Below are 15,488 nucleotides of genomic sequence, written 5' to 3' on the forward strand. Positions count from 1 at the left end.
TCCAGCTCAAGAAAACTCAGGGCCAGGTGTGGTATATGCCTGTTAACCCCATACTCAGGAGGCCAGGTGGGCTACACAGGGAGATCCTGTCCAAGGTGGGGAAGGAGAGAAAGAGAAGGAGGGAGGGCGGGAGGGAGGAAGAGAATGACTCCTTCCAGTTAAGCTACCACCAACCCAATTCCTTTAACAGGCTATTGAAGGCTATAGAAATAAAGCAAGTTATCAAGCAGCTGGCCTAAACTGATCTTTAAATTATTTAAGCCATACATGTGTGTTCTATGTTCATCTGGTGTCCTTGACATGGGTATTAAATCCTGGGAGGCTGGGCTACATTTGAGACCCACAAGCTTCCAACCACATCCCCAGACCACCAGCTCCTGAGAACTTTCCAATTCTAGTTCCAAGTAAAACCAAATAATGGACACTGTGAGGTTGATGAGCAACCCCCAGAATATTCTAGTGTTTTAAAGTCTACACCAGCTCTCTAGAGCCTGAGAAGAGCATGCAGATTAAGGGTCCAGACTTCATTCAGAGTCCAAAGATGTTATGATGTCAATGCTAGCATCAACTTACTCAATGGCCAAGACCTGCAGCACTTCAATTTCTGTAGGAAACGATGACAATGGTATCTGCCTTGTAAGTGGTTTCAGGAATTTGGGAAGCTACTTGGGAAGACTTTGAGTTCAAGGCCAGTCTAAGCTACAAGGGAGAGTCTGTCTCAAATAAAAATAATAGTTACCATCACTATATAAGAGGCTCCAAGGAATGTGCTTCCTATAGAGCTCCTGGCATATTGTAAATGTTCAATTAATTATAATTTTAAGATAATGATACAGCAAAGAAGAGACCACTGTTTTCATTTTGCTTTAGATGAGTTACTCTAGTAAGTCTAGATTGCTCTGAAGGGTTAAAGTGACAAGGTGGAAGGAAGGAACATTAATGTTCTGCCTCTCTTGGTTCTCTTTACAAAGTGGAGTTTGTGGTGACTAATCTGGCTCCTCCAGGGTTTGTGGGAGGATATTCATTTCTAGGGCTACTAAAAATTTTCTTGTCCATGACAGACTATTTCCTCCCCTTTCAATGTGATGCCATTGTATGATCATAATTAAAAGGTCAAAAGGTCAATGCTCTTTCCTCAAATAACTCTCCACACACTACTAGTTCATTTCCTATGCATTTTCCTAGCAAGGCTCAAAAAAATTAAAAGAAGATGGATGGACTCTGTGGGGTTACCTGGAGGGGGGGGGTCAAATTATTCTGACCTCATCAATATGGGCTGCAAATTCCATCACAGGATTCCATTTGCTGATTGCAGTTTCAACAATCCTTTCGTGTTGCAAGCCCTCAATTGTGCCTTTAAAAAGGTCAAGTGGGTCCCTCACAAAATCACCCTAAATTCAAGGTCCAGATATTATGTGCAGCTACATGGTTTTACAAATGACACAGAAAGTCATTAATAGAGGCAGGACAGATAGCTCTGCCATTAAGAACACTGGTTACTATTACAGAGGACCTGGGTTTGGTACACAGCATCCACATGGTGGCTCATAACTGTCTTTAACTCCAGTTCTAGGGGCTCCAACACTACCGTCTGGTTCCATGGTATTCTTAGTCAGGGTTCCTATTGCTGTGAAGAGACACTGTGACCACAGCAGCTCTTATAAAGGAAAATATTTAATTGGGTGGCTTATAGTGTCAGAGGTTCAGTCCATTATCATCATAGTAGAACATGGTGGTATATAGGCAGTCATGATGCTAGAGAGGGTAGCTGATAGTTCTATATCTTGTGCAGACAACAGGAGGTGAAGTATCTCACTGGGCATGGCTTGAGCATACATGAGACCTTAAAGCCTGCTTCCACAGTGACACACTTCCTCCAATAAAGCTACACCTTCTCCAACAAGGCCATACCTCCTAATAGTGCCTTTTTTAAAAAAGAAATCTAATATTCTACAGGATACTTAAGAAGGGAATTACTGAAGCCTCCAGGTAATTGGTGATAACAGAGCCATCTTCTACAAGCAGCCAAGGCTCCTAGAAGTGGGACTAGGACATCAACCCAGATACAAAACCTTCAACCTACAATTTGTCCGGCCTGCAACATGTGCTGGGGTAATGGTGGTGCAGAACTTGTGGGAGTGGCCACCCAATGACTGGTCCAGCCTGAGGTCCACATCATGAGAGGGAGCCCAAGTCTGACTCTGCCTGGAGTGCCAGGAACCAGAGGCTGGACAGCTCTAGGATAGAACCAAACACAACTGGCAAAAAGGAAAAAAAAAAAAAAAAAAGTCAATGAATGATTCCTAACAGCATTCTGCTATAATCATAGATCTCTGCCTAACCCAGTTGTCATCAGAGGGGAGTCATCCAGCAACTGATGGGAACAGATACATGTCCACAACTAAACATTAGGTGGAGCCAGGGGAACCCTGCAGATGGGCGGGGGAAAGAGAAGGATTATAGGAGCCAGAGGGGTTGAAGACCCTATGAGAACACAATCTACAGAATCAACTAAGCAGGGCTCATAGGTCTCACAGAGACTGGAACAACAATCAGGTAGCCCACTTGGAACATACAGTATGCTTGTATCACCTGAAGTTCTTATGGAACTTCAACAGTGGGAGTGGGGGTGTTTCTCTTACTCTTTTGCCTGCACTTGGGACCTTTTCCCTCCTGTTGGGTTGCCTCATCCAACCCAGGTTTGTGCCTAGTCTTATTGTAACTTGTTAGGCCATGTTAGGTGAATATCCCTAGGAGGTTGACTCTTTTTTTTTTTTTTAAGGAAACAGAGGAGGAAATGATCTTGGGGGAAAGGGGAGGCAGGGGGAGGGACTCAGAGGAGACTACAGTAGTCAGGATGTAATATATGAGAGAAAAGTAAAATAAAATAAAAAATAATTCAACAATGCTGAAAATTGTTTTATCACTTTCATTGCTTCTAGGCAATTATATTCCTAAATTTATTCAAGTAGTTTATTAATTTTTTTAAAAACAAAGGGAGTCATATGATTTTTTCCATAACTATTGTATAGGTTTCAATACAACTGTATTGTATTGACTATGTATTGTATTGTATAAATGTAAAGGATACACCTATTAGGATGAACTGGACAGGGAGCCTTTACTCTAAAAAATATGGTCTTTTCAGATGTAATGAAGACTTGAGATGAGATCATCCTGGATTAAGGTGGTTCACAATCCAAAGATAAATCCTTAGAGGGCTCATCAGGCAGCAAGTAAGCCATGTGATGATGGAGTGGGGATGGAGTGGTGAATCCACACATCAAGAACACTAAGGGTGATTGGGGGACACCAAAAGCCAGATTTGCCCACAGTCTCCAGGAAGAACACACTCTGCTGATACCCTGATTCTGGACTTCTCTAAGTTCAGAAGACTTGGGAGTTTCTGTTGCTTTCAGGCAGCCAGTTAGGACTGTGTCTCAGTAGCTCTAGGGAAGTCTTACAGCTATGTGAAACTACACAAAGGAATCAGGCTAGAAGAAAATCACATCTTACTTCTAGGACTACACATTTCTAGGTGATGAAGTTATACTCTCTCTCTTTTATTCATAAATCAATTTGCTGCATCTTCAGAATTGTCTAAACTATACACTAGCAATCTGGCAATGCAGCTATAATTAAAATATGAGATGACTCTACCTTAAAATGCTATTATCTACTATATTAAAAATTAATTAATACCATATTAGTTACTTTTGTTGTCATTGTGACAAACTATCTCATAGAAGCAAGTTAAAGAGAGGAGTTTGTTTTGTTCAGTTTAGAGGGGTCTGTCTATCATGCAGGAAAGTATCTGTTCTATCGGTGACAGTGGATGCTTGTGATGGTACTTATTCACATCTTGACAGATTAAGACAGGACAAACAAAACAGCTGAGGTTTCTCAAGGCCCATTCCTACACCCTACATCACAGTTCTCTACAACTTCTCAAGTAGCACATTGGCTAGGCTCCTTTAAACACGTGAGCCCATGGGGCATGTTTTCAATTAAACTGTAACAGTAACCACAAGTCCCAGGACATGTCTGTATTTTTCTTTTACCTCTAGAATTCAAGAAAAGCCATTGTTCCCTTTTCTAGAACTACTAATAGTCTAAGTCCAAGAGAAAGTAGGAGTAGGCATTCTCTAGTTCATTTAATGCCTCTAATCTTGGGATTCAGAGAGATTAAAAGGAGCCAGGTATGGAGATTTGTAAACAACTCAACAAGTTGCTGAGTAAGCTTCAAAAACCAAGTCATCAAAGATACAAATGAGAAAGAAAATCCTGGGTGCCTGATTATTAAGCAAAAGGCTTTGAAAATTATGTCATTGAAACAACTGAAAAAAAGAAAATGCTGGCATTCTTTTAATAAGTTCCCCTGTGGCCTAACTCCTTAGCACTTGAAGTTGGAGCATGCATTCTCATGTTATATGTGCACATAATGAGTCAGTGTCTAAGTCTGGGCAAGCCAATTCTGTATCACCTCATACTTTAATAAACATAAAATCTCATAATGCCCACATTAAAACCTTTCGCTGTCCACCATGTGATTGTATTTGTTTTGCCACTGAGACACCCAGATCTCCAAAGTGTCAGGATACACATTCAAAAGCCCAAGTCCAAAGACTGAAAAATGGTCACATGACACATTGTTATGTTAGCTTCAAACTGGTGGGGATTTCCTTTGGGAAACATATAAATGATCATGACCTTTCTTGACTTTTATGTGTATGGTTTCGGTAGTGCATATATGTGTGTTCATGTGTAAGTGTGGGTGCACATGTGCCACACATGCATGTGGTGGTCAAAGGGACAAACTATGGTGCTGGTCTCTTCTTCCACCTGGTTTGGGGTATGGTCTCTTGTTGTTCACAGCTGTGGAACCTGGGTCAAAAATTCTGCCTCTATTGTTTATCTCACTGTAGGTGTGCTAGGGTTATAGGCCCAACTTTTACATGGTTTGGGGGGACTTTTATGTTTGTATGGCAAGTCCTTTATCCACTGACTCTCTCCCCAGGCCCTCACGATGATTTTCCTAAAGACTCAACCTCCTCAGACTCTCCAGTCACGCTATTAACAACCTTTAATTCTTTAATACTCGCAGGTCTGGTCAAACTACAATTTCCCTTCTACAGAGCTAGGGATCTAGGAGGTATCCATCAGAAACCCTATAAAGTAATCACCACCCCTCCAGTTTGATAGGAGTTTCACATGAACCTCACATACAGCAGCTAACACGGTATCTGAAGACATGAAGCAGGTTCCTTCCCCAAGATATCGAAAATGGGAGACTAGTTACACCATGCTACAGTTTCATATTGATACTGACAATCAAAACATTGTGACTGAACAAGTCTTAGTTGAACAACTTGGTATCTTGAGTCCCAAAGGCCTGTGACTTGCTGTTGCTGTGGATTAGACTTTGCTATCTGGTTACATCATCTCCCTGTTTCCTTATGCTTGAAAAGTGGAAGATCAAATGCACATCTCAGAAAAGCTGTTTGAAGTATGATGTGAACTTTTGCATGTAAGACACCAAGCACACATAAGGTCTCCATAACATTAGTTCTACCCCACAGCATCGCCCAGGCATAGAAGGTTTTGTTGCCTAGATGTCTTCTTTTGCATGGCTGTCCCTGCCAAGCAGTAAATTAACATTCCTAGCATCCTTCTAGCCATCCATAGTCATGGTTTCTTTCAAATCTGTAGCTACAAAATCATCTGTGTACTAAGACACAGATCAGTATGAATAAGCAAGGCAGAGCAAGTATGAGGTATGGGAAGTGACTATGCCCACTGGACAGGCATGCTCCATCTAAAAGGAAAAAACTCTAAGAGTTGGCATATATCTTTTCAGTTTTCCCAAGAAAGCAAAAAAAAATTATTTGTTTGTCCCCATTATCAAATGTCAACCAATTCAAGGTTTAAATCCTGTATAATGCTAACAAGATATAAACACCAATGTTACTTTAAGAGGTTCCAGGATAAGGTCTCAGGTTCAGATATTGAATAAATGTTCTTCTTTTTCACACCATATAACAGGGATCTTTGGATTAAGGGCAAGTGCTCGTGTAAATGGAAGCGCTTAGCAAGACAGGACAGCCACAGACTCGGTGACTATTACTAAGCAGGCTAGGGAGAAACAGACTGTGTATTCCACAATGCGTAGTTCTCATCACGAACCTGAGTTTTCATGGTGCAACCAGTGAGACAGGATGCTCACAAGAAGCCCTAGAGGCCAAGTGTGAATATTTCCTTCTTCTTGGACTTTGCAGACTGTTTTTATGAACACCTTGTCCACACTTCACTCAAGGGAGGTTATGAGGGAATAGAACAATTTTAACAAAAGCCATTTCACGTGATGTGCATAAACCCATCATTGAGAGTCCACATACAGTAAGGATCTAAATCCACCCTTCCATGAGATCTCATTCTGTTAGCATCACTTAAGGTAAGAGGGATTACTACACTGTCACTCTGATTCTAAGAGAGAATCGTCATTCCCACTGAGGCAAACAGGCTTCAGCTCCTGGGAAAGTAGCTTTTTAATCTATCTTATAACCTACATTCTTTCAGACCTCCTCACACAGCCCTGTTCCCACTGAATCTTCCTGAAACCAATGCACTCATGTAACCCAGGTTCCATCAGAGGCTCAAGGAGAAGTATGCATGTTTCATCCCATTAATCCTACAAGCACCTCACTAGGCAAACCATAATACCTCCATTTTACTGAGAAAACTGTGCTTGGAAAGGTTACATCACTTGCTCAGTGCTGGGCAGCCTCAGAAGCAGAGCCAAGATAACTTTCTAGGTCTGGAAAGTGCTGGCTGCAAAACCAGAGACTCTGAGTGACATCCACAGAACCCAAGTAAAAAGCTGGCTGTGGCAGCACACACAGCCTGCCCTGGAGAGGGAGAAATGGGGGAGGGGTATTCATACACAGCACAATGAAATCAGGAAGCCCCAGGTCCCAGTGAGAGACAAATTGTCTCAAAAAATAAAGCGATGACTCCCGTGGAATGGCATCTGAGTTTGAGGCCTGGCCTCCACATACACACACACACATACAGACAGCATTCCAACAACCAGCTTTTAAAGCCTGCCCCATTAGCCACTCCACTTTAATGCTCGAAGATCAGTCTTTATGAGCCTCCAAGAAAGTTATGACAGTGGATAGAAGCACACATTTGCCCTCAGAGACTGCACCTTTACTGTCCCATACGCAGGTAGCTAGAAACCTTTGATCTCAAGAAGCTGAGGGACGTGGGAGTGATTCCCAGTAGGCAATGGTCCCTCTCTGCACAGGGAAATCCCTCAGAGGTACTCATTCATGGCAAGGTTAAAGGCTAACCTTTCAGCCTTTAAAACCAAAAGACAATAAAATAGCAAATGTGTTCGGTTCTCCCTCCTCTTGCCGATGTGAACCCCAGAGGCACTGGAGTGAGAGAGCGGAGCTGCTCCAATGAACGTGGGTATCACATGGCAGATTAAAGACAAATTAAAATATATTGTGGAAAGTAGATGACTGACACTGATGGCCTGTGTTTTCTCACTATTTGTCACACACAACTGTCACTTGGGGCAATTAAGCAAGGATTAATTATCAGGTTGCTGTATAAGCTGAGATGTCTCAACATCACAGTCCAGTGAGCATACAAACACTCTTGGGTTTTTACAAGAGTTAGGATGGAAACTGGCAAGACAAGTTGACAAGTGTTCTTAAGATTTTTCATGTCCAAACCCCTGACCTAGCAGTTCCAGCTATGTGACAGATATATAGAACTGGACAAACACGGGCATGGGAATGGTGATGGTGTGAGAGTATTCAATAAGAGACAGTGGAAACAAACAACATGATCATGAAATCTGAGACTCCATATGCTCTATATACAATGGATGCTGAAAGGCAAGACATGTATTAGATCTTTATGCCCTATATAGACTAATGTGGAAAATAGCCACATATTATTTCTAAGTATGAAGAAAGAAGGTGCTAAATGATAATATGAAGAATGTATATTTCCCATATGAATTCTAATAAAAATGGCATGACTGAATATGAGAAACAGATACTAAACCATAATTAACAAATACCTCTAGCTTAGCAGTTGAGAAACTTGTCCTGAACAGGTCCAGGAGGTAAGCACTTTGAATTCTGCAGGACATAAGCCTGTCCTGATGTAACTCACTATTGGTCTCCGATGTCACCCAAAAGAATGGGTGGGGCTGGTTGCCAATAAACTTTACTTACAGGCTTCTAAATAGAATTTCCATATAATTTTATGTGCCATAAAATGTTCATTTGCTTTTGATTTTTAAAATCATTTTAAAATACAATAAACACCATCTTTGCTAATAGGCCCAAAACAGGTAGAAGGCTTTGTTCCAGAGCTGCAGTCCTCATCCTCTGCAGTCTGGCGCACACATGTACGCTTGTGTAAGAGAGATTTTAATCCCTTTCATAACACCAATATCTATTTCCAAATAAGAGATGCCAAGTATATTAAAACAGACTGGATTTTTTTCACAAGAAACCCTTATTAAAAGACTGAAATTTTATCATATATTTTATCAAATGCAAGTCATATAACCAGCAACTTTCTTAGTCCTTCCTAGAAGATGATCCCAGACTTAAGTGTCTAAGCCAGCCTCTCTCCCTCTCTCCCTTTCTCCCCCTCTTCCTCCCTCCCTCCCTTCCTTCCTCCCTTTTTTCCTCCTCTCTCTCTCTCTCTCTCTCTCTCTCTCTCTCTCTCTCTCTCTCTCTCTTCCCCCACTTTCTCTCATACACAGACACACACTCCCTTTGCTTGGCAAATTCATTGATTGAGACAGCACAATAGGTGGAAAACTATTCTGTAGCCAAATCACAATCCACTAAAGGAAACCAGGCCAGCATCACCCCCAAATTACAACTGCAGTGAGCAGCCCAGAGTCACCAAGGCAACTAAGAAAGGATGCTTTTCAAGGGATAGGCATAGCTGCCCCCCCAGTCCCCCCTCAAGGCAATGCCTCTGAAGCAACCATGGTCCAGCCAAAGCATGTGCCTGGAAAAGCCTCCTTCATCCAGAGACTGACTCTTCTACATAATTATAATGGCCAGCCCTGCTGTGGGTTGCCCCTGTCAGCTGCTCATGAAAATGCAACTCCAGAAGGGTATAGTACAAGTCTACCTATTCCTGCTCAAATTGAACCTGCATGTACACATAAAGTTGCAATGTTAAAGAGATTACAAGGGCTTAGAAGCCCCTGGAGGGTCATTGATCTGGCCTTGCAAACCCTGTCCACAGCCCTTTAGAAAGAGCTGTGGTCTATGCCCTGCTTCTCTGGCTGTTTTAATTTTACCTCTCTTCTCATCTATCTTAGAGGGAAAAGCTTCTTTATGGCCAATACTCCAAAGATTCTCAGACTCCTTGCTTTGAAATTAAGTATTCATGCACTCTAAACAGTAATCCAGACTGTTTTCTGTAATGTGTCAGATACTAAATAGTTAGGACTATGTGGGCTATGGTCTCATCCTCAATGATTCAGATCCACTGCTGTCACAAAACAATGAAGAAGATGAAATATCAACAGATGAGCTAGGCTTTGTTCATATATAAATGTAGTTTGAATTTCAGATTATTTCCCTAAAGCATTGATTATTGTCCTTTTAATCCCCCCCCCTGCTCTTCAGAATAGTAAAATCCAGTTTTGAATCATGTCCATACAAAAGACCCAAGGCTTACATTTGGCCAAGAGGCCAGAGTTTGCAGGCCACAGCTTAGATATTGGTGGTTCACAGTGTGGACCCTGCAGCAGACACATAGCATTTTGGAACTTCTCAGGAGGGCAGACTCTTGGGTCCTACCTTAAACCAAGAGAACCAAAACCTGAGTCCAAACAAAAATCTCCAAGCAATTTATATGCAGATCAAATCTGAGATGCCTTGCTCCGGAAGAAAGATGTTTATAAGCAGACTTGGAAGATCATCTGCTAAATGTCTCTGAGACTCTGTTTCCCTCCCACTAAAAGAAGTGGACAGCCACACCCACATTCAAGTGTTGCCAAGCCCAAGGGAAGGGATGCAAAACACTTGTCTGGTGTATCACTGTTTTCCACAAGGTGGCTAGTATTAGAGAAGATTGCTTTTTTTCCCCCCCTAACCTTACTTGCAAAGATGAGAGCAGTCACTTGGGATTTCCAGTACTGGACAGGCAACCTGGATTTTCAAAGAGCTCCTAGAACTAATTGGAATGTTGGGAACTAAGGTAAACCAGATTCAGTCCTATCTAAAGGGAAACCTCTCAAGAGCCACCAGTTAGTATCAAGTAGGAAAGCTGACTTGACACTATCAAATAGTTAGATTTTTTTTTTTATTTTCTAGAAGTCAGAAAGTTGAATTTAATATTGGGGGGATTACTTGTTTAATATGCCAAGCCCAGCAAACAGAACCCAGTAACTACTGGATGACTTGAGCCTTTGGGTTGTGATCACAGCTTTATAATAAGTCACAGAGGCAAGTGGGTCACAGGGGATGAGCATGATTCTCAGTGGCCCAGTAGCCATAACAAAGTGATGTAACCGCTGGGAGCTTTGCTTTTCTTACCAATAAAATAATAACACCTGCCTCACAAAGTTTGATACATTTGTATAAAAAGATTGTTATACACGGGAACCTGACACCCACCAGTCAGCCTGTCCAGTTATTGCAGGTGTTCCATGATGGAGATCTGACACTATTACTGCTATCCATTAGTATCTGGAGATGCTGAGATCCAACTTTTACATGCAAGTCTCCATGCCCCGCCCCAAGACTAGATGCAAGTGTGCAAGTATAACTGGCTCCCAGTAGCTCTCTTGCAGCAGATGCACTATACCCAGCCATAGTCCATGATGCTGCCTTCCATAAGCACCATTCTTTCTGGCGCCTTAAAGCTGTGGAGCTTCCCACTAAGCTCCCATAAGACAATGCTTTCTCCTCACTAGGTCATCTACAGGGAACAGAGTCCACCTAGGCTTCCAGTTGCTCCACAGAAAGTACAAGAATTGTGAGTCTGCTTCCCAAGGACTCACATGACCCCTATTTTTATTAGAAATTAAAAAATATCCACATTGGCTGCCTAAAGGAAAACGGAACAATAAAAAAAATGGAAGTATACCATCGTTCAGCAAAGTCCTTGTAATAAATACAATAATTGTTTTGAAAAGACCCACAGTATTTTATAGACATCCTTCCCCCCTTTCATGGCAAGACCTAAAGTGAGAAGAACAATTTTTCCATTCACTTTACTAGGTATATTCACTCAGTGCCTCTCAATGTTAATGTACTTGCAAGTCAGCCAGGTACCTTGCTCCTCCCATTCAAGACAGATTCAGTGGGTCCAGGGATGTGATCCAGACTATATATTCCTAACAAGCTTCTAGGAGCTGGAATGTTGGTTTCCTTAACAGCTCTAATCAGCAAGATTCTCCTCCCTTTCTTCATTTGATCTCCACCCAAATGTCATCCCCTTGGAGTCTTTGCATGAACCACCCTATCTAGGATTTAATTCTTTGTGGATTGGGGCCAGAATCCTGATTGTCTCTTGCAGAGTGGCCACCACCACCAGAGCACCTGGCATATGACAGCCATTCAAATATTTGTTCTGTAAAGTCTTCCAGCAGGACAGGAAAGGGAGTCCAAGTCTTCATCCAAGGTCACAAAGCTAGATGCAGAACAAATGCCAGCTAAATTACGGGTGTACTTCAAAGTCCCAGGTCTGAATACAGTGCCAGAAGAAAGCAGTTTGTTTTTTCTGTACTTCCTTCCTAGAGCTCATGGCTCTTTGGGCTGGGAGGCAATACCTTAATTATGTCTTAATCTGAAGAGACGCCTAGGTGGGCAGTGGGATGGAGGAGGACTGAGCTGGATGCACACAGACCAGTAAAGTGATTGAGGTCACAAGGGAAAGTCTTAGGATTTTTGTTGTTGTTGTTGTTGTTGTTGTTGTTGTAATGACTAATCTTCATTATCAACTTGGCTGGACTTAGAGTCACCTAGGAAATGTATGTCTAAGTATGTCTATGCAACTCTTTCCAGAGAAGTATAACCAAAGAGGAAAGATCCATGCTGAATGTGGTAGATGCCATCCCATGGACCAGAGTGTCAACATTCATCTTTCTGTGCTTCCTGACTGTGGCTACAGTGTGACTGGCTGACTCAAGCTTCTGCCCTCATGTCCTTTCTATCATGCTAGATTACCCCCAGACAAGCCCCCCCAAAAAATTCCTTCCTTAAGTTACTTCTGTCATACAGTTTGTCAAAGCAATACAACTTGGAATGTAGGGAAAGGAAACAAGCATTCTCCTTGTGTCAGAGCAAAACCAAGCTCCCAGTACCTGACACTCCAGCCCTTCTTCCTATATAGACATCAGTGTCCATCATTGGCCTAGGGCTCCCCAGTAAAAGAAGGTTACAAGGCCATTTAAGAGAAGACTACAAAGATTACTAGAACCCAAAGATGATCAGGCAGAAGGTCAGCCAAGCAGTTTCCTGTCCAGGATAGGAGGAAACACTATAAAAACCCCTATTCATGGCACAAAGGGACGCCTTTTTGCTGGCGCTAGGGGGAAATTACTTCCATGTGAAAACTCCTTAGTTCGATGAAAAGGTCTCTTTTCCTTCATGGGTTGAAAATAAAACCCTTGTTTTCCCATCACAAAATCAGCTGGGTTAAGATGATGTAAAGTTCTAAGAAGCTATGACCATGAAGGTCATAGTGACCCTGGCAGGAATCTGGAAACAACGAAATTCGTGCACATTTACTCTGGGCCTGAAATAAACAAACAACTTTCAACATCTCATGTAATTCCTGGGTAAATATCCCATCTTAACAGGTAGAGAAATGGGGAACTATGGACCCTTAGGGGCTGAATGCTCACAGGTCACATGGCTGAGGAGAATAAGGTTTGATCCATATACCCTCACAGAGCCATTTGCCAATGGACTTTGCCCATCATCTCCATTACATTGCCAGGCATCAACAGAGGCCACGAGCTAGTCTCTCATATTGAATTTTACAAAATGAGGTTTCCCTATCCCAGCACCTGTGAAACCCACTTTTGTACCAGAGACACCCTAGGGCCTGTCCACAGGGTCTGCCCATAGGTGCCACACCTACTTGAGAACAGCACTGGCACTATTGATGAATGCCTATGTCTCCAATCACATTATTTATAAGGTCGTCTGCCTGACTCTGCTACACTACTCATCAAATGCTTGAAAGCCCCCCGAAACAAAGGCAGAGAGCTTGCCAGACTCGTCTGAGGTGGGAACAAAAGCACTTCATCTCTGAAGAAACCAGCTGGGAGTTTCCCTTAACATGGAGTGCCCAGCATGTGCCAGAGTTGTTGGAACGCAGAGATATGGGAAGACGGCAGGGGTGGGAAGTCACAGACAACTTTCCTCCTTTGTATCTAAAACAGTCTTCTTCAAAGAGCCTGTGAGTGGTGGGAAGGATGCTTTAACCCAAGAATGACACTAGGCAACTGTGTCTCCACTTTTTCCTTTTCATGAAGATGCCAGGGAAGAGGACTCACCTTTCCATCACCAAGAGGAGTCTGTAACACCCACACCCCAACTCTTCCCAACCGCAGCCCTACCCATCAGATGCAGTGGGAGGGTACCCAGATCCTTCCACTCCCAAACAAAATCATTGCAAACCAGCTGAGGCTGCCTGAAAATCAACATTCAAGGCACATTAATAAGAAACATCTGGCCACGGGAAGAGGGTTGACACAGCACAGGCAGGCAGTGGTGGATTTGTGGTTGGGACCCAGAGTTACAAGGGCTGAACTAAAATCACAATTGGAAAACACCAGTTAGTCTAGGCAATCCTCCACCCCCTGTACCATGGTGCCTGGCAACACCATCATGCTTCGGTTTGAATTGTTTGGGGCTGAGTTACCTAGACACTTCCCACTTAAAGCTCTGGCATCAGGAAAATGCATCTCCTGCATCCTCCGGTGTCTGGCCACCACTTCCACCTTCAATATTTGTAGCAGATGTAGCTGGGCTCTTAAAGGAACAGCGTTTGCATTCTTTCCATGTGACTTACAGGATAGAATTAAAAGGGGGGAAAGTGTATTTATTTTCCTCCCTACAGTGTTGTGCATTCAAGACCATCCTACCTCCATTTATGCAAGGCAAACCCAGGGCACTGGTCACCACAGGCGTTACATGGCTGGCCTCTCTCAATCCGACCCAGTCCGGTCAACTTCAAAACAAAAAGACAACATAAGCATGTCCACCACCAGGGCTTCCTTCAAAGACCCAGTTGTATCCTAGGGAGGGGGGGATGTCCCTCCCACCCTGCCTCTGTGACTGGACTCAGCTGTTTGCTGACATTGGGGACTTAGGACCAAATTCTTCCACCTGGAGAAGGGTGTGTGGTCCCAGGTGGGCTGGCTATAGAGCATGGGAACAAAATCACCAAGAAATGGCTTGGCTGGGCTTTGTCTCCCCCAGACACCTTGGTCACCGGTTTCTAAGAAACAAAAGCAAGACCTTTCTGTTCCTTGGAGTTGCAGGGACCACCTGGTGGCTGCCCTGGACTAAGCTGGGGTTCCTAGGAAGAGGGTAGCTGGGACGCCCAGAAGACAGCCCCAGGTCTGGTCTGGGCGCTGGGGTTCCCATTTTTCTTAAGAGAATGGGTAAAGGAGAGGATTCACCCCCGGCGCCCCCGAACCATGGCATTTAGGGTCCCGGTCCCTGGTGGCACTGTCGCGTGGCCTGAAGTGGGACCCAGCCCCTCGCGCGCCCGTGGGGCCAGCTTACCTGGGGCCACAGGTGCGCGGCCGCGGGGTGGAGAGGGGCTGGGCCCGGGCGCTGGCTGATGGCGGTGGGGACCGGGAGGGCGGCCCCGCTCGGGTGGAGGACACTCACCGGGCGGCGGGACAGTCTTTTCCGTGAGCTCCGGCTGAACATGGCCGGGCGCTTCCCGCACGCAGCGCTGTCGGTTAGATATGTCCACGCTGCAGCCACCGGGAGGGCTGGTGGCCTGGGCCGGCGCGGTCGTCAGCCGGGCGGTCTCTGCCTAGCTGTCCCGGCTGGATCGGGAGAGCACGTCTCCCCTCCTCCCTTTCCTCTGCAGCTCGCTCCCCGCCGGCTGGTCCCTCCCCTCTCCGCGTGTTCCCCGCCCTCCCCCAGCCAGTCCCATCCTCTCTGGCACCATCTGAGGCCACTTTCTCCTTTCTCCTGCTTCCTTGCCCTCTGGGGAGAACTCTTTGGCTGGCCCAGCTCCTAAATGCTCTTCTGCTCACCCTGGTCCCTGAAGTTAGGAGCAAGGAGCACTTCACAGATGTCAGGTGGAGAAGCAAAGATAAGAGATTTTTGTGTAAGATTTAAGTGACATGGAGTAAAAGTTAACCCATTTAGTGCATAGCTCTGGCCTTTTTGACAAATTCATACATTCAGGCGACTGTCACCACAATCACGACATAGAATAGTCTCATGACCCCTCAAAGCTTT

At 44.1% G+C, this 15,488-nt stretch overlaps 1 protein-coding gene across 3 annotated transcripts in view; it reads right to left on the reverse strand.

The window, feature by feature from the left end:
• The window catches only part of Prickle2 (prickle planar cell polarity protein 2), a 319,183-nt gene extending 304,066 nt beyond the window's left edge, over nucleotides 1-15,117 (reverse strand). The window contains exons 1-2 of one of the 3 annotated variants that reach the window (XM_051203303.1): nucleotides 14,904-15,117; nucleotides 14,150-14,235 (exon numbers count right to left, since the gene is read on the reverse strand). In XM_051203303.1, the coding sequence (XP_051059260.1) occupies nucleotides 14,150-14,235; nucleotides 14,904-14,945 (128 nt within the window). In that variant the 5' untranslated portion in view covers nucleotides 14,946-15,117. Of the gene's footprint in view, nucleotides 1-14,149; nucleotides 14,236-14,795 lie in introns of all 3 variants that reach the window. The other 2 variants (XM_051203302.1, XM_051203305.1) reach the window with 2 other exon arrangements.
• Between the last annotated feature and the right edge of the window lie 371 nt (nucleotides 15,118-15,488).

Source organism: Phodopus roborovskii, unplaced genomic scaffold (genome assembly GCF_943737965.1).
Source record: "Phodopus roborovskii unplaced genomic scaffold, PHOROB, whole genome shotgun sequence".
NCBI lineage: Eukaryota > Metazoa > Chordata > Mammalia > Rodentia > Cricetidae > Phodopus > Phodopus roborovskii.